This window comes from Myotis daubentonii, chromosome 15, assembly GCF_963259705.1.
Source record: "Myotis daubentonii chromosome 15, mMyoDau2.1, whole genome shotgun sequence".
Classification (NCBI taxonomy): domain Eukaryota; kingdom Metazoa; phylum Chordata; class Mammalia; order Chiroptera; family Vespertilionidae; genus Myotis; species Myotis daubentonii.
Window position 1 is genome coordinate 21,241,654 of NC_081854.1, and position 19,095 is coordinate 21,260,748.

A 19,095-nucleotide genomic window follows, 5' to 3' on the forward strand; every position below is an offset into this window, starting at 1 on the left:
GGGTGCGTAACTGCCCATACTTTGTCAAACAGGCTTCCTCCAATCACAGCCTTATTGTTACTGGTCAACTGGTGCCATAATTGGAGGTGGAGTGTGTAGATGCAACAGGGACTAGAGCATTCTGAGCCCATAAAGATGTTAAAAAATAAATACCAGTAAGCGATTGTCTTACTCTGCAAAATTCAAACTGAATGTAATCAGTTATGCAAAAGAGCATGGAAATATAGCTGCAGAAAGAATTTGGGCCTCCTCCCACTGAGTGTATGATCAGTCAGTGGAGAAACCAGGAATTACAACTCCTTAAGATGCCAAAAAAGAAGGCCTTAAGAGCAAAACCAGCAAAATGTTTAAAATACCGATTTTTTAAATTTTGGGTTGGAAAAGGGGTGGGTGGGTGTCGTACATGGGGGCGTCCAGTATATGGTGTTGCTGGGGGAGAGGGCAGGACTTAAAGGGAAATTGAATAAACACCTGCCCTTTTTTTGTTAATCCTCAGCTGACGATATTTTTTTCATTGGTGTTTTTAGAGAGAGAGGGGAGGGGGGAGGGTAAGGGAAGAGAGAAACATTGATGTGAGGTGAGAGACATTGATTGGCTGCCTCCTACATGCCCCCAACCAAAGCCTGGGATCAAACCTGCAACCCTTCTGTGCTTGGGCTGACACACCGGCCAGGGTAACACCTGCCTTTTTATAAGGTTGGAAAATAAACGTCTGGAAGATAAAAGTGAAAGTATTCTCCCTAGTCCCTTTATCATTTTTGGTGATATTTTTTCTCTGTCACATTGGGCAATAACCCCTGCAGTTGAACTGCAGAATAAGGTATGCAAAACAAGGAACTGGGTGGGAGGAGCATGTTCTGGAGTTCCATCTGGACATTTGTGTGTGTGTGTGTGTGTGTGTGTGTGTGTGTGTGTGTTTAATGATTTTGAGAGGGAGGGAGATTGAAACATCAATGAGAACCATCAATTGGCTGCCCCCCTCCTAGTGGGGATTGAGCCTGAAACCCAGGCATGTGCCCTGACCCAGGAATCGAATCACGACCTGTTTCATAGGTCAACACTTGACCACTACGCCACACTGGCTGGGCAACATTTGTTGTTTTTATTTTTTTATAAATCTTTATTGTTGAAAGTATTACATACGTTCCCCTTTTTCCCTCATTGAGGATATTTTTTTCCATTGGTTTTTAAGAGTTGAAGGGAGGGTAGGGAGGGGTATATATAGAGAGAAACATCAATGTGAAAAAGACATTGCCTCCACCACCTGCCCCAACTTGAGCAAGGATGGAGCCTGCAACTCATGTGTGTGCTCTTGACCAGAAATTAAACCCATGACCCTTCCATGTGTGGGCCAACACTAACCACTGGCCAGGGCCATTGGGGTTTTTTTACTCCTAGTAAGGAACCTAGACTTTTTTATTGATACTATCACAGATGTCCCCATTCCTCCTCTACCCCCATTTTGACCACCACCACCAGTCCCTGCCCTCCCTTTTCTCTGGCAATCACTACTTGTTTTTAATAAGATTATTTGTGCTGTACAGTGTTGTGTCTCATAATCACATACAAAGCAACTTATTTTTACCCGTGTGGTATCTTGTGTTGTTGCATTAGAATTTACCTAGTCCCAAAGATAATTTCCAACTTTTTGTTACTGCAAACTGGATATGCTGGATATCTTGATATAAATATCTTAGCCAACTTCCTTGGTATTGTAGAAGTATATTGCTAGCAGTGGAATTGCTAGATTAAAGGATCTATAGATACAATTGCAATGTGATAGATACTCCCCAGTTGTAAATGGGGACTTGTATATGGGGGGGTAAGGCGTGGCAACCTGGCAGGAGCCTGCTTTAAGCTCATGATGTAAAAGGCAACCTGTAGAGGAGCAGGTAAAAGATAGAGCACTTTGTTCATGCATGTGCTCTTGAAAAAGACCTACTTTCAAATTCTACTGTGAAGTTTTGAAACTCAGATTTACATTTCTTCTCTTTTTTTTCTTTTTCTTTTTTTTAGAACATCTTAAATTTTTAATCCTTTCTTTACAGGTTACCTAAGACCACTTTTGATTAAGAAAACTGTAGAAAGTTAGTAACTGCCACAAGCAAACGCCAGGTGGTGGCCTGTGTCAATTTTCCACAGAGTCCTGCTTTGCGGGATGTCTGAATGCATTGCTTGGGGTCTCTGCTCACACTTGCTGGAATCAATCGTGGCAGATTTTAGTCCACAGGTCGCTTTTCCCCATATTTCTTTGTAAACTCTTCAGCATTCTTACAGAATTTTTTACGGTCCTTAGAGTATTCTTCAGCTAGGTCAGCCCGAAGCGGGTGTTCGGTCTGGGGGTCGTTCACCAGTGCAGTGAGGGACTGGATTACTTGGTCAGTTTTAGTTGCTGGCTTCCAGTTTTCAGCACTAATTACTGGCAGACCTGTCCCTTTTCATCGATGTTGGGGTGATCTTTGTTTTAAATGTAATCTTCGGTGGTTTGAATGGGTATTCTGCTGGAAAGTTGATTTCGATTCTGAAGGCCCCCTTATCATATGGAGAGTTGTCAGGAACAATAAGCCTTTGCCAAGTCAATAAATTAGCTTCATCAACCTGGATGTTACGGAAGTTTTTCATTCCACATTTGCGGATTTCTTCAAGCTCCTTCATCAGCCTCCTGCTGGCCGCCATCTTGGATCTGGTGCTGCTGCTTTCCCAATGTCAGATTTACATTTCTGAAGACATGGCATTTGTCAGATGAAACTGCTTCATATGGGACAGTTTCAAAATAGAACAAGGAGCAACTTGCAACCACAAACAAATCTGCTATGATATATTTTTTGTTTGAAAGTATACTTTTATTGATTTTAGAGAGGGGAAGGGAGAGGATATATAGAAACATTGATGGCCTTAGCCATTTTGGCTCAGTGGATAGAGTGTTGGTCCGAGGTCAAGGGCACATACCTTGGTGTAGGCTCAATCCCAGCCTTGGTCCAGGTGAGTGCATGAGGGAACCAATCAATGTGTCTCCCGTGGATGTTTCTGTCTCTCCTCCCTTCCACTCTCTAAAATCAGACCTGCTGCTTCCTGCACACCCCCCACTGGGGATTGGGCTTCCAACCCCAGGCATGTACACACAACCTGATGGAGAATCAGACTGACTTGGTTCATGGGCTGATGCTCAACCACTGAGTCACACTGACTACGCTGTTAAGATTTAAGTCAAAAAGTAAATTAGCAGCCAGTTATTCCTTGTTAGCAGTTTTTAGTCTCCTACAGATACTTTACATCATATATATTGTGTGCACATACAGCGTGCTATAAGTTTTTTGCTGATAATACTAAATGTTCAACATTCTTTTTATTGATTTCAGAGAGGGAGAAAGAAACATCAGTGAAGAGAGAATAATTGATTAGCTGCCTCGCTCATACCCCCAACTGGACATCGAGCCCTCAACCCAAGCATGTGCCCTTGACCGGACTTGAACCTGGGACCCTTCAGTCCCCAGGCCGGCGCTCTATCCACTGAACCAAACTGACTAGGGCTATGTTCAACATCTTTACATTTTTCTCTCTCAGATCTTGGTATTTGCATGCGGTTTCAGAGTTTCCTTTGCATAGATGAGAGTTCTCTGTTGATGGACAGTCACTGGTTCTGTTTCCCAATAGAGCCTGCCTATGACATTTTATTAAGAAGGCGAGGTATTCCCTACAATTCCATTTGCTCAGAGACATCCATTTACTTCTGGTGAACATGTCCCTAACAAGCATTTTTATAGCACTTGTGCTCTTGGGTTACATGGCTTTTCCATAGAGGTTCATTTTATTGTGAGGAAATTATTTTAAGAACATAGACCAGCCCTGACCAGTTTGGCTCAGTGGATAGAGTGTCAGCCTGCAGACTGAAGGGTCCCAGGTTCGATTCCAGTCAAGGGCGTGTACCTTGATGTTGCGGGCACATCCCCAGTACAGGATGTGCAGGAGGCAGCTGATCGATGTTTCTAACTCTCTGCCTCTCCCTTTCTCTCTGTAAAAAATCAATAAAATACATTAAAAAAAAATAAAAAAAAACATAGACCAGGTCCACATAAATCCCCTCTTCAGCACTACTGAAGCCTAGAGACCATGAAATAATGACTGCCCCAGCCCCAGGTTCCTGTGTACAAAGGAAAATAGGACCTGGATGTGGTGTGGGAGTTTAAAAAATATATAGTCAGTCCTAACCGGTTTGGCTCAGTGGTTAGAGTGTCAGTCTGCAGACTCAAGAGTCCCGGGTTCGATTCTGGTCAAGGGCATGTACCTTGGTGCGGTTGCGGGGATATCCCCAGTAAGGGGTGTGCAGGAGGAGGCAGCTGATCCATGTTTCTCTCTCATCAATGTTTCTAATTCTCTATCCCTCTCCCTTCCTCTCTCTAAAAAATCAATAAAATATATTTAAAAAATATATTGTCAGAGCTTAATGTTGCTGATTCTGACATGGGTAAACTCTACCAGATAAGTTTTCTTTTTAGTTAACATGGCATTAGTTAATGATCAGGGCTGCAGTTATTCTGCCATTATATCCTTGGACATTTCAGCTGTCTCCAATTTTAACACCATTGTGATGAACTTTATGCAGGAATGTCCATTAGGCCAGATTCTTACTGGGTCAAAGGGGCCCTTCTGAAGAACAGGGGCTATTTCCTGTTGCCCTTAGTAAAGATGGCGGGAGGCGGGGTGTCTCCGCCTTCCGGCTGCACCTGATGCCCTCCCTCAACATGGCTGCCATTGTTTCCGCCCCTTTGGTTTCCTCCTATCGCATTACTCCAGCTACTCAGTAGCAATGGCGGCGGCGATGGCGGCTTCGCGCAGATTCCGAGACCTGCCGCTGTGGCGTGAGTCACCTCTTGACCTTTGGGGTCCGATCGCTGTCATGCTGTCCTGGAAGTCATATGACGGGGAGCCTGTCCCGGGCCAAGCAGGGTCCGGTCCCTTTAACTCAGGGATCCCCCAGTTCTATGGGCCTGCGTCCTACAGTCGGGTCGCTGAGGGCGCACTGTCCCTAATCTGGGGTCAGTTCCACGACCAAGGGTCTGAAGTGGTTCTCAGACTGAGGTCGCTGATAATTGCACCCCTGATCTTTTTTTTTAAAATATATTTTTATTGATTTCAGAGAGGAAGGGAGAGGGAGAGAGAGATAGAAACATCAATAATGAGAGAGAATCACTGATCGGCTGCCTTCTGCACGCCCCACACTGGGTGTGGAGCCCACAACCTGGCCATGTGCCCTTGACTGGAATCGAACCTGGGACCCTTCAGTCCACAGGCCGAGGCTCTATCCACTGAGCCAAACCAGCCAGGGCTGCACCCCTAATCTTAATGTACCTACACTGAGGTCTCTAAGGGTCCTGTGTTCCCCAGTTTAGTGTCACTGATATGTGTGCCCTCTGCTCTTGAAGGTGCTGTGTCCCCAATATGGGGTCATCAAAGGTTCTTCCTTTGTCTCCTCAGGACTGACAGCCCCCACCCACCTGGGTCTCAACCTTAGCCTTCGCCCCATGAGCTCCTCTGCACAAGACGAGGCCTCCAGAGCAGCCCCCAGTGAAGCCCCACACCACAACTATGAGTCCCTTCGGGTGACAGCTGCCCAGAGACACATTCTGCATGTACAGCTAAATCGGCCAGAGAAAAGGAATGCCATGAACAAAGCCTTCTGGAGGTATGGCCTACAGATCCTGGAGGCCTGCCTGTAGGAGGAGGCAGAGGCTGAGGGATTAGCTAGGGGTGGGGTATGGGAGATAGTTGGACATGAAGGTAGGGCTTTCCCACCCCAGACACAGCCCTTCCTCACTCCTTGCCCCTCCACAGCGAGATGGTGGAGTGCTTCAACAAGATAGCACAAGATGCTGACTGTCGGGCTGTGGTGATCTCTGGTGCAGGAAAAATGTTCACTGCAGGTATGAGATGCGCTCCACCCCCACCTACCTCCCTTACCCCTAGGTATAGATAAATGTGTGTGCTTTTTTTTTTTTATGTAGCAAAGAAAGTAAAGGTTTATTTACACCCAGAGACAGGTTAGCTAATAGTTAAAGACCTGGCTCCTGGCTGGCTTCCAGGGAATGGGTCATACAAGGGAAAAATCATTAATCGTGATGACTCAGGGAGTTAAGGTGTGGTCAGGATCAGGGTCTCTACTGATAGGGTAGAGGGTAGTTGATCAGTGTATCTGGCCTTGATGTCAGCCATGGTGTGGGTTGGCTGCTTTTCTGGGCCTAGAGCTGAAACACAACTGAAGTCTAGATGTTATCTCTAGTTTGACAGAAACTGTCTCTGTGGTCAGTAGATCTGAAGCTTTGTTCATAGGATTATTTGGTGCTGATCAGAACCTCATTGCCCTGAGGGCTTAGTGATTAAGGGAGTGGTCCTGCAAGGGAGAAGAAGGCAGGTGAGTTAGGGTGCTAGATGAGGCCAGTTTGAATCAAAAGGAAAGAAAGGAGAAAATGTCATAAGAAACTTCGAAACAAAGTTTCTATGTGGTCATGATCCCCCATCCCCTTTCTTTTGATCATTTCTAATCTTGAGGAATATAGGGCAGCTGGCTAGGACTGTAACCATTGTTTTGAACTCTGTATCTAGTAGTTGGCTTGCTTCCATTTCATTTAGTTTTATTTCTGGTGATTTCTTCTGTTTTTTCATTCATGATGTTTCTTTTTTTTTTTTTTTTTTCATGATGTTTCTTTGTCTCCACATTTTGGCTGCTTCCCTGTGTTTGTTGCTATGTACTAGGTAGAGCTTCTATGTCTCCTGGAATTGCTAAGTAGCCTTGGCAGTAGGTGTCCTGTAGGGCCCAGTGGCTCAGCCTCCCCAGTCACCTGAGCTGGGCACTATAGGTGTGTTCCTGTGTGGGCTGTGTGCATAGTCTTGTTGTAGTTGAGCCTTGATTGCTATTGGAGTCTCTGGGAGGAATTGACCTCCAGGCTAAGTGACTGTGAGGATCAGTTGCAACTACAGTGGGAGAGCTGCTGTGCAAGAGACATCCCTGTGGAGCAGAACTTGCTTCAGTGGGGCTTTGGTGCTCAGTGAGTCTAGCCTTTGTGTGTGTCACTTGTGGATGTATATAGTTGTAATCTGGTGTGGTCTGAAGCTGTACACCAGGTGCACTGGCTCTGGGCCTCTCAGGAGGTGCAAAGTCAGCCACTGCCTGGGGTCACCCAGCAGAAGCTACAGAGAGATCTGCAGATGGCTGCTACTTGTGTTGGGCTTGGAAGTACCTAGGAGAGGCCCAGCTTTGAAGCAAGGTAGGCTGGTGCTAATGTCAGGTCTTGGACCTTTTATTGATAGGTTTGGGGCATGATGACGCCAGTCTGAAGCCTGAGCCAGGACAGGCCATTTTTATATGGAAAAGCCTCTGTAAACAGCTTGGGTGGGGCCAGATCTCAGGGAATCACCAGGGCAGAGTGAACAGTGTGGGCCACACTGATAGAAACGCAGATATGGCTGCCAGTTAGCTTTGTGGTGGGGGAGGTCCCAGCACAGGAACAACTACCCCTGTGAGCACACCTGTCTGAGAGAAAGCCACCCCTGATTTCCTGCCCTGATGCCAAAACATCCTCCCAATATGTCCCTGGATTCCCCAAAGCCTCCGCCCAGCGCTGGAGCTCAGAAGAAGTGAGCCATGTAAACTTCATGTGCGGGCCTTTTGAGAGGAACACCTGGGACTCCAGCAGCCCCTGTGTTACTCAGACACAGTCTCTGCAGGGTTTTACAGCCCAGAGTTACAGGGGCTTCTCTCCCTAGCTCTGGAACCCTGGGCTGGGGGGCTGGTGTGGGGCTGGGGCCACCTCCTTCTCACAGGAAGCCTTGGAGATAATGCTCCGATTAAAAACATGCCACATGTGGGTGTTGGACTGGCCCATCCCATGCCTCTGCCCCTCCTACCAGTCTTGATGTGCATTCTTTGTTACTTCTCTAGTTGTAGGACTTCATTCATCCAGATATCAGGTGGTTCAGAATGATGGTTGTTTGTATTTTAGTTGTAATTTTGATGTGGTTGTGGAAGACAGTGATTACTGGCATTTACCTATGCCGCCATCTTGGTTCCCTCAATATCAGAGGGCTGCAGCCAAACACTTTTATTAGAAAAATTCAAGGAGCATCTGACCCAGGAGCTCCACCTGCCACGAGCCTCTGGGCAGACGGGTACCGGCCCTGCTCGCTGGTGCACTGCATACCACAGGGAGCAGATGCCCCGAAGCGCAGCCTGTTGATGCCCTGGACAGACAGGGGCACGGGAGGGAGTGCCTGGCTCCAGCATTGTCCCTGCTCGAGGTGATGGATGCTGTGGGGAACAATAAAACAGTGAAGGGGAAAGAGTGTGGGGGGTGAGGGTTGTGCTTGTAAACAAGGAGAGGCTGGCTGAGAACTGTCATCTGAGCCAAGACTAGTCCCAGATGGAGTGAAAAAGCCCTGGTACAGATGCGGGCGGAGGGGGGGGGGGGCGTTCGGGGGGAGGGGAGTGGAACTGGTGAAGGGAACAGCAAGTACAAAATCCCGGAGGCAGGAGTGTGCACAGCTTCTTCTGGGGTCTTGCAGCTAGTGTAGCTGCATAATAGTGGTCCAGAGGGAAGAGGAATAGGAAATGGGATATGTGTGTTTGTGAGGGGGTGCAAATTCAATAAATTCCATAGAGGTAGGTGAGAAGCCTTTGGAAGATTTGGAGCAGAGAAGTGATGTCATCCCACTGATTTTTTAAACCAGCTTACTTAAAAAAATAAAAAAAATAAAAAAGAAAGAAAGAAAAGAAAAATTCAGGCCCAGCTGGCATTGCTCAGTGGTTGAGCATTGACCTATGAGCCAAGAAGTTGTGGTTCAATTCCTGGTCAGGGCACATGCCCAGGTTGTGGGCTGGGTCTCCAGTGTGGGAGTGTGCAGGAGCAGCTGATTAGTGATTCTCTCATCATTGATGTTTCTGTCTCTCTCTGCCTCTCCCTTCCTCTCTGAAATCAATAAAAAACATATTTTTAAAAAAGAAAAAGAAAAATTCAGGTTCCAGTCCAAAGGTGAACAATTAGATTAAAAAATGATTTTGTTTATCCTCACCCCAGGATATTTTTTCCATTGATTTTTTTTTTTAATCCTTACTCAAAAATTTTTCCATTGATCTTTAGAGAGAGTGGAAGATAGAGGGAAAGGCAGAGAGAAATATTGATGTGAGAGAAACACATTGATTGGTTGCCTCCTGCATGCACCCCAACCAGGGCCTGGCGGGGGAAGCTTGCAACCAAGGTATGTGCCCTTGATTGGAATTGAATCTGCAACCCTTTGGTCTGCAGTCCAATGCTCTATCCACTGAGCCAAACCGGCTAGGCTAGTGGTCGGCAAACTGCGGCTCACGAGCCACATGTGGCTCTTTGGCCCCTTGAGTGTGGCTCTTCCACAAAATACCGACTTCTGTGCATGGGCCACGAAGTTTCAATCGCACTGTACATGCGTGCCTGCACATGCTATTTTGTGGAAGAGCCACACTCAAGGGGCCAAAGAGCCGCATGTGGCTCGCGAGCCGCAGTTTGCCAACCACTGGCTAGGCCATTGATTTTTAAAATACATATTTTTATTGCTTTTTAGAGAGAGGGGGAGGGACAAGGATATGGAGATAGAAACATTGATGAGAGAGTAAGTAATTGATTGGCTGCTTCCTGCACGGCCCCCACTGGGGATCAAGCCCACAACCTGGACATGTGCCCTGACTAGGAATAGAACCAGCAACCTCTTGGTTGCTGGGTTGACACTCAACCATTGAGCCACACAGCCGGGCTCCGTTGATTTTTTTTTTTTTAGAGTTGAGAGGAAGGGGAGGGGAGAGAGAGAGGGAGAGGGAGAGGAGAGGAGAGAAGAGAAAGATGTTGATGTGAGAGAGGCACATCAATTGGTTGCTTCCTGCACATGCCCCAACCAGGGGCCAGGGATTGAGCCTGCAACCAAAGTTTGTGCCATTGACTGGAATGAATCCTGTGAGCCTTCAGTCCGTGAGCCAATGCTCTATCCACTGAGCAAAACTGGCTAGAACAATATGGTCTTTTTATAACAAGACACAATTGGAAATTGACTGGAATGTCATTTAAAATATATATATATATATATATATATATATATATATACATATATATATATATATATTTATTTCAGAGAGGAAGGGAGAGGGAGAGAGAGATAGAAACATCAATGATGAGAGAGAATCATTGATCAGCTGCCTCCTGCACACCCCCTACTGGGGATTGAGCCCACAACCTGGGCATGTGTCCTTGACTGGAATTGAACCCGGGACCCTTCGTTCCACAGGCTGACGCTCTATCCACTAAGCCAAACTGGCTAGGGCTGGAATGTCATTTTAAAATATATATATATATTTTATTGACTTTTTACAGAGAGGAAGGGAGAGGGACAGAGAGTTAGAAACATCGATGAGAGAGAAACATTGATCAGCCGCCTCCTGCACACCTCCCACTGGGGATGTGCCCGCAACCAAGGTACATGCCCTTGACCGGAATTGAACCTGGGATCTCTCAGTCCGCAGGCCAACGCTCTATCCACTGAGCCAAACCGGTCAGGGCTGGAATGTCATTTTTTACATAGACATGCACAGACTCAGATGTCACCAGAAAGTTTTAAAGAATTATTATTGACTTTGAAAACTGGTAAAAGCCTCTTGAAAAAAATGGCCTGGTACCCTACTTCCGTGGTTCACATCAGTTTTTCCAGATAAGGAACAAAGGTTGCTTTCCTGGGAGACGAAGAGGAAAGAACCTTGAGAACCTGAGGAATTCACCCAAATCAATAGGTATTGCAAGCAAATGCTGGTGACAACTATGTGGCTTGGCTTCTTAGCCCTAAGGGGCTAAAGGTCAATCTGGAGATTCCCTATGAAATTCCAGCAAAGCAGATTTAAAAGAACTTATATGGTCAATTGCTATTCTTGGCATACTCTCTCTCTCCCTCTCCACCCCACCCCCGTCCACTCTCTCTAAAAATCAATGGGAAAATATCCTCGGGTGAGGTAGGGAGAAAAATATGTTTCAATATGAGCAATGCTTGTTAATTAGGGTTTTCAGCAGCTTCTAACTTCCCCTTTTATCATTTTAATTTAAAACATTCAAATTCAGTCCAGCTGGTGTTGCTCAGTGGTTGAGCATTGAACCAGGAGGTCATAGTTCAATTCTAGGGTAGGCACATGCCTGGGTTGTAGGCTCGATTCCCAGTATGGGGGCATGTAGGAGGCAGCCGATTGGTGATTCTCTTTCATCACTGATGTTTCTCTCTCTCTCTCTCTTTTCTCTCTTCCCCTCTCTGAAATCAATAAAAAAACATTAAAAAATAAAATAAAATATTCAAATTTAGAAATTAGTCCAACTGAACATGACAGAACATGACTTAAGGTCCTTAACCTCTGAGAATCTTTTTTTGTTGTTGTTAGTAAAGTGTGTTATAATAATAACGTGTTTTCATGTAATTACCCAACACACATGAACTGATTTCCAGTTCCATGTCTCTTGGATCTTTTGATTGTCCCTCAGGTCTGTTCCTCAGATGGTAATTCCCACTGACCAGACCCACTGATTCCTTTGTCATCTCTATTATGCTAAGCCCATCCAGTGAATTTTACAATTTCTGATAATGTAGTTTAGAGTTTTCAAATTTCCATTTGGTTTTTTATATATTTTCCATTTCTCTGCTGAACTCTCATGTCTTTTTATTTATCATGAGTATATCTTTCTTTGTGCCATTGAGCATAGTTGTAATGGCTGCTTTGAAATCTTTGTCTCCTTAGTCTAACATCGGGGTCACCTTTAGGTCATTCTCTGTTTTTTATCTTTTCTTTTGAAAAAAATAGGTCTCATATTTACTTTTCTTTGTATTTGGAGTGACTTTGGATTGTATCCTGGATAGTGGGATATTGGAAGGTGTTGTGGAAACTTTGGATCCTACTATAAAACTCCAAAGAGTGTTGAGATTCCTGTTTTATCAGCTTAGTTGGAATCAGCTTTTAAATCTTTTGGGCTGCTTGCATGGTTCATAGATCAGCAATAAATTTGATCAAAGTTTATACACAGAATTTGGAGCTCCCCTCTCTGGCTGTCTCCTTTCCTTTGTGGAATTTACTCCCTTACTTTCCGCAGCTGGGATCACCCTGACTCTGTCTTCTGGTTCTACAAGCACAACTTCAGCTTGGCCTTGGGCTAAACGCTTTAAAAACTGGTAACTCGCCCTAACCAGTTTGGTTCAGTGGCTAGAACGTCGGCCTGTGGACTGAAGAGTCCCAGGTTCGATTCCGGTCAAGGGCATGTACCTTGGTTGCGGGCACATCTCCAGTAGGGGGTGTGCAGGAGGCAGCTGATCGATGTTTCTCTCTCATAGATGTTTCTAACTCTCTATCCCTCTCCCTTCCTCTCTGTAAAAAATTAATAAAATATATTAAAACAAAACAAAACAAAACAAAAAACTGGTAACTCCCTCAGTGCCAGAACTTTTTTTTTAAGTGACAACTCTCTTTAGAATCTTCCCTGTGCTGTCCAGTAGCTGTTTGTATCTTGTCCAACCAGAGCACATAGTTGTCATCTGTGAGATGAAGTGAGGCATCACATAAAGATTTCTGACTTTGCTTGTGGTCTCCGCTGAGGAGCAGAGGTTGGGCTGCAGTTACAACCCCTCTGCTCCTGGTCCCTGGCCCATCAGCAGCATGGCCTGCAGGGAGACACTGACGTGGCCCATGGAGTTGGAGGCGGCACTGCTGAGCTGGGGTTGCCCTAAGCAGCAGTGCTGTGCCCTTCTAGCCCCACTCCTCAGGCGCTTGGATACCAAGCCGTAGTCATTTCAGATGCACATCCCATAATGCCTTCCAAATCCAGAGCAAATTTTTCAGAACATAAAACAAGAATATCGTCATTATCAGAGGTGGAGACATTTCTAAGTTCTTGATCAGTCCCTGGCTGCGTGGCTCAGTTGCTTGGAGCATCATCCTATACACCAAAAGGTTGCAGGTTTGATTCCTAGTGGGGCATGTGTTGGAGGCAACCAGTCGATGTTTCTCTCTCTCCCCCTTTCCCTTCCTCTCTCTCTAAAATCAATAAAAATATATTTTAAAATAAATAAAAATAAAAAAGCATATCCTTGAGTGAGGATTAAAAAAAAAGTTCTTAATCAGAATGAAGCTTGTATTCAGAAAGTCATCTCACTCCTCAGCACCTGGTTATCCAGGTTTCTCCTCGATGAAGAGGGACCAGCCCACCTTTACTCTCCACCATGTTGGAATAATATGCAAGCATCTTTTAGAAGACTGTGAATCCCTGGCCAATGTTGCTCAGTGGTTAAAGTGGCGGCAAGTGCACCAAAATGTCACAGGTTTGATTCCCTGTCATGGGCACATACCTAAGTCAGAGTGCCCCAGGTACATGTAGGAGGCAACCAATCAGTTTCTCTCACATCAATGTTTTTCTCTCTCTCTTCCTCCCTCTCCCCCCTCCCTACTTTCCTCCCTCCTTTCCACTCTTTCTGAAAAGCAATGGAAAAAATATCCTCAAGCGAGGATTAACAAAAAGAAAAGAAAAGAAATAGCCCATACTTAATGTAGCATTTGTGAGGTGTGAGGTGTCAACCCATTTCACACTTGTTAATTCTCCCCAGAACCCTAGGAGACAGGTTCAGTTCTCATCCGCATTTTACTAGTATATATGCTGAAACTCCAGCCCAGAGAAAGGAAGAAATGCCCAGTTCTCACTGGTGGTAAGTGGCAGAGCTAGGATTTCTGACCTGGAACTGCCTGGCTGCCGAGCCCCCTAAGTAACTGATAAGCCACTAAGTGACTGTAACCCAGGTACCTGGCGTACTGGTTCAAAGCAAGGGCTCTGGTCCCAGCAGCCAGCCACCTCCCACTGGTGCCTCCTGCACACATCCCTTCACCTCTCTGTGTTGCAGTTTCCTCATCTGAAGAGAAGGGAGATGATAGCACCCAGCTCAGGTTTCTGTGAGGATTCAATGAGTGCAGATGCATAGAACATCAATACATGTAAAACTTTTGTGATGTAGCTCTTATTTGTGATTATGAATGATACCTGGAACATTTCCAGATTCACTGGAGAATGTGATGGCGGACTTCACTGCAGGGAGTGGTTCTTACTGTGGAGGGGAACACCTTGTATTCTGGCCAGGGGCCCTTACTTCACGGGGTTGTAAAAGCCAGTGTCTGAGGTCCAGGGAGTACAGGTAAACCAGAAAAACCAGTGGAGGCAGGGATCACAAGGGGCCAAGCTGGGCGTGTCTGGGAGTAAGCGTGGCTCCTGTGAGTCACTCGGACTTCTCAGACATGGAGTGGAAGAAGCGCTCAGACTGATCCAGGTGGTTCTGGCCTCACTGAAATGGGTCTGTCATAGCAACGTGTGATGCCCTAAATGCCAGGCACTGCTTAGAGCGCCTCTGGGCTTTGTCTCCTTGAAGTCTTGCAGCCTCATCAGCTCTCAGGAGGGCTTTACCCTCGTTTTACAGAGAAGAAACCCAAGGCCCAGAGGATGAAGTGGCCTGGACACCAGGGGTCCCATCTATTTATTTATTTAAATATATATATATTTTTTGATTTCAGAGAGGAAGAGAGAGGGAGAGATAGAAACATCAATGATGAGAGAGAATCATTGATTTGGTGCCTCCAGCATGCCCTATTGGGGATCGAGCCCACAATCCGGGCATGTGCCCTTGACGGGAATCAAACCTGGAACCCTTCAGTCCACAGGCCAACACTCTATCCATTGAGCCAAACCAGCTGGGGCCAAAGGGTCCCATCTTAAGCATATTTAACTTGCATAAATTCATCTCTACCCTGAGCCAGCACGCCTCCCGTCTCATTTAAACAAGCTGTGGAGGAAACAAAGTCTGAGAGTGGGGTGTGGATGTATGTGGAAATGATTTTTCAAGTTTGTTAACCACATTGTTAGAGGACAGGCAGCAGGGTGAGCATGATTAAGCTGAGGAGGAAAAAAGTGAAGGATGATTCTGTTTATAACTCTCCCTTAGCTCTATCTCAGAGTAAAAGCCAAAGTCCTCCCCTTGGCTCAGGAGGCCCCACACTGCTGGCCCAATCACCTCTCTGAACTTGAGTCTTCCCACTTTCCTTCTTGCTCATTCCAGCTACCCTGGCCTCCTCCATGGTCTTCACACAGACCAGGGGCATTCCTACCACTGGCTGCTCCTGACATTTGGAACTCTTATCCTGGATGTCCCTGTAGCTCCCTGTCTCTTCTCCACATCTTTTATTTTTTAATAAATTTTTATTGATTTCAGAGGGGAAGGGGGAGATAGAGAGAGATAGAAACATCAATGATGAGAGAGAATCATCGATTGGCTGCCTCCTGCACACCCCCTACTGGGGATCAAGCCCGCAACCCAGGCATGTGCCCTTGACCGGAATCAAGCCTGGGACCCTTCAGTCCACAGGCTGACGCTCTATCCACTGAGCAAAACCAGCCAGGGCCTCTTCTCCACATCTTTACTCAAATGTCACTTTTTCAGTGAGAGGGTCCCTGACACCCAATATAACACTCCAGTAGTCCTCACTGCACACTCACTCACACTTTCCATTCCATTGTCCTTCTTTAGTTTTAGTATTTATCATCATCTGACAAAATGTATTTTCGTGTTTGTCTTTCCTGTAGAAGGGCAGCTCCATGGGGACAGGAATTGTCTGTATTGTTCACTTATTGAGCTCCTACTGTGTACTAGACTTTGTTTAGCCACTGGGATACAGAGGTGGAAAAGACAAAAATTCCCCAGCTCCTGGCGCTCTCACCCTAGATGGGGGATGGGCACTGAGTGAGGTAAGCACATCATGTGATAGCCGTGCAGGAGATAGGCAGAGGAAGGAGATAGACCGTGACGGGCTGCTGTTTAGCCAGGGTAGCCAGAGCCGGCCTTTCTGAGGAGGTGACTTTTGAGCTGTGTCCTGGACAGAGATGGAATCTGTCTTGGGATCAGGCCTTGGGAAGGGCTGTTTTAGGCAGAGGGAACAGGAGGCCCAAGGGCCCTGAGAGGGAATGTGTTGCGTTACTGGAACTGTTGGAGACATGTGTGCCCAAAGGAATAGGTTGGGAATGATATTTGTGCTGAGCTGGCAAGGTATTGGCAAAGACCTTGCATTTTATTCTAAGTAAGTGGGTTGGGAAGGAAGAAGAGAGGGCCTTGAAGTGTCTGCATGTTCCCTCTGGCTGTGTGGGGAGCAGACTGTGGGGGCAGGGGTGGAAGCATGAAGAGAGTGGGCAGGATGGTAGCCAGAGTGTAGGGGTCATGGACACTGACAAGTGGAGCAAAGGTCAGGTTTGGGATTGTCTTGCAGTTGGAGCCCCCATAATTGCTGCATCTCAGGAAACACTAGCAGCATTGACCCGATAGCTCAAATCAAAACCTGACTGCCAGGCTGTCTGGCGTAATGGTGAAAAGCATGACCCCTAGTTCTGGGTTCCAAATCGCAGTTCCACTACTCACAAGTCAGTGTGACCTTGGGCAACTGACTTAAATTCCCCGTGCCTCAGTTTATCCCATAAAATGGAGATAGTAATAGGACCCACCTCATAGGGTTGTTGTGAGGAAAAAGTGAGTAGTAAAGGTTAACTTTTATTTCACCATCCCTTGCTAAGCCCTGTGTGAGCTGCTTTCTCCACTGTGGTGGTTTGAGGGTTCAAATAGCCTGAGCCGAGGTTCTCACCTCTAGCTGGGGCAGTGGGAGGCTACTGAGCCTCCTCACACCTCCCCACTAGGTATCGACCTGGTGGACATGGCTTCAGACCTCCTTCAGCCTCAAGGAGATGATGTGGCTCGCATAAGCTGGTACCTACGTAGCCTCATCGCCAGGTACCAAGAGACCTTCAGCGTCATCGAGAAGGTGACTGGGGGGCTGGGAAGGCACGCCTTCTGTCCGTCTCTCCTGGGCCAGCCCTGACCCCGCCCCTCTTGTTTTCTTCCAGTGCCCTAAACCTGTGATTGCAGCCATCCACGGGGGCTGCATTGGCGGAGGTGAGTCTACAACCCCCATCCCGGAACTCATTCTGGCTGCGTGCCTATTGGCTGCTGCCCTTCTGCCTCAGCCAATGGCCTCCAGCTCAGATCTGTTGCTAGTTGGATTTTGTACCAAATTGCAACCCCTGGGCCTGGGCAGAGGGCTGGTCCTTATGGCTGTTTAGTGTCCAGGGCTTCTGCCTCCCAGGTGTGGACCTCATCACCGCCTGTGACATCCGGTACTGTGCCCAGGATGCTTTCTTTCAGGTGAAGGTGAGTCATCCTCCCGAGCTTCTGCTTCTTTGAGTCCTGCTTAATGCTGGGCAATGAGCGGCAGAGTCAGGGCAGAGCAGTGGCAGTGCAGGCTAAGGAGGTGAGACTGAGGAGGGAGGGCCTGGAATGAGCCCACATGGCTTCATGGAAGAGTTCATCAGAAATGACCCTTAAGAGGTAAGGCTTGGTCATGGAGGAATTAAAGGGTAGGACATGCCGTCCAGGTGAGGTCAGGAGTGAGTAAAGTATGGGGACGGGGCAGGCTGGGGATGCTGCATTATGGAGTCAGTGCCTGAGAGGGTGGGAGGCAGGATGGAGCCCGTGGATGCAGTAAGGGGGGGAACTAAGCATGGTTAAGAAGCACTTCACTCTGGAGAGAGGGACATGGCAGACCCGGGAGAATTGAGATGGCCGAGGAATTGGAAGGTGACTCTATCTGGCCGAAGGAATCTCCTTTGGGAAAGAAATGGAATGGAGTTTTGAGGGGAGGGGCATTTGAGTGAGGGGTGGAGTGAGACCTCTACTGTAAGTGAGATCAAGAACTGACGGGATTGCTACCCGCAGGAGGTGGATGTGGGTTTGGCTGCTGATGTGGGAACGCTGCAGCGTCTGCCCAGAGTCATCGGGAATCAGAGGTGGGTAAGGAAACCTGGGGGAAGGGACCGAAGGGCATCTCTGGACCTGGGATGACCGCTGGCCCCTGATAACCCTGCCCTCCTGCAGCCTGGTCAACGAGCTGGCCTTCACCGCCCGCAAGATGATGGCTGACGAGGCCCTGAGCAGTGGGCTGGTCAGGTAGGGTGCGCCGGTGCTGGTGAAGAGCTCAGGGCCAGCCAGGCTTGGCTGGGGTTCTCTGGGTCCCTGTGGATTCTTATTCATGGATTCCACGGGGCTTCCTCTCTCTGAGTGGTCAGTTCTTTATTCTGGAAGATCGTGCCCTGATTGGTCCATTTCATGGGAGGAGGTGGGGTGTCTTTTGCTTTCAACTGTGATTGGCCACTTCTAATATGGGAGGGAAGGTAGAGGACCCTTCTCAGACCCCGATTCCGGATGGCCTTCATTTGCAGCCGAATATTCCCAGACAAGGAGGTCATGCTTGACGCGGCCTTCAACCTGGCGGCCGAGATTTCCAGCAAGAGCCCCGTGGCAGTTCAGGGCACCAAAATCAACCTGCTCTACTCCCGCGACCATTCGGTGGCCGAGGGCCTCAATTACATGGTGAGGCTCTCCATCTGACCAATCACAACCCTTCTCTGATCCCAGAGCAACCAATCAGAGCTCAGCGACCTCTGCAGGCCTTGTCCTCTGATTGGTGTGCTGCTATGTCCCCATTTTTCATTGGTCCAACTCCAGTCTTGCCCTATCCTTCCATTATTCTCTGCCTTCTTTATCTAGACATCCTGGAACATGAGCATGCTGCAAACCCAGGACATCGTTAAGTCTGTCCAGGCAGCGATGGAGAAGAAGGAACTGAAGGGTGTCACCTTCTCCAAGCTCTGAGAGCCCCCACGTCCTAGGCCCTGGCCTGGGGTCTGGCTTTGACCAACTTTATGCCTGTGTTTCCTCATCCCCAGAGAGGGAGAATTAATAAAGATGGTCACCTTGCTGCCTTCTCACCCAATCTCCCAGTTTATAACTCCATGACATTGATTTCTTCATGTCCAGGGCCATACCTTCACCCCACGAACAATAAAGCAAAGTCAAGAACCTGGTGTCCTTATTGGAGATGGGAGAAGTGGGAAGGAGCTAATATGCACTGTGATCCATGGACCACAGTTGGCAGTTGTGCTGAAGGTTGGGAAGAGAGCTTTGACCAATGGGAATGGG

General features: G+C 47.3%; 1 protein-coding gene and 1 pseudogene across 1 annotated transcript; one reads left to right on the plus strand and one right to left on the minus strand.

Moving 5' to 3' along the window:
- Positions 1-2,017: 2,017 nt before the first annotated feature.
- On the minus strand, positions 2,018-2,704 carry LOC132216927 (ubiquitin-conjugating enzyme E2 L3-like; annotated as a pseudogene).
- A 2,014-nt stretch (positions 2,705-4,718) lies between these two features.
- Positions 4,719-18,975, plus strand: ECH1 (enoyl-CoA hydratase 1). Its single transcript, XM_059666644.1, has 10 exons — positions 4,719-4,859; positions 5,476-5,683; positions 5,833-5,921; positions 16,758-16,882; positions 16,965-17,013; positions 17,204-17,268; positions 17,833-17,903; positions 17,992-18,063; positions 18,336-18,486; positions 18,664-18,975. Exons 1-10 carry the CDS (start codon positions 4,808-4,810, stop codon positions 18,766-18,768), a joined length of 987 nt encoding a protein of 328 aa, XP_059522627.1. The 5' UTR covers positions 4,719-4,807; the 3' UTR covers positions 18,769-18,975.
- The last annotated feature ends 120 nt before the right edge of the window (positions 18,976-19,095 follow it).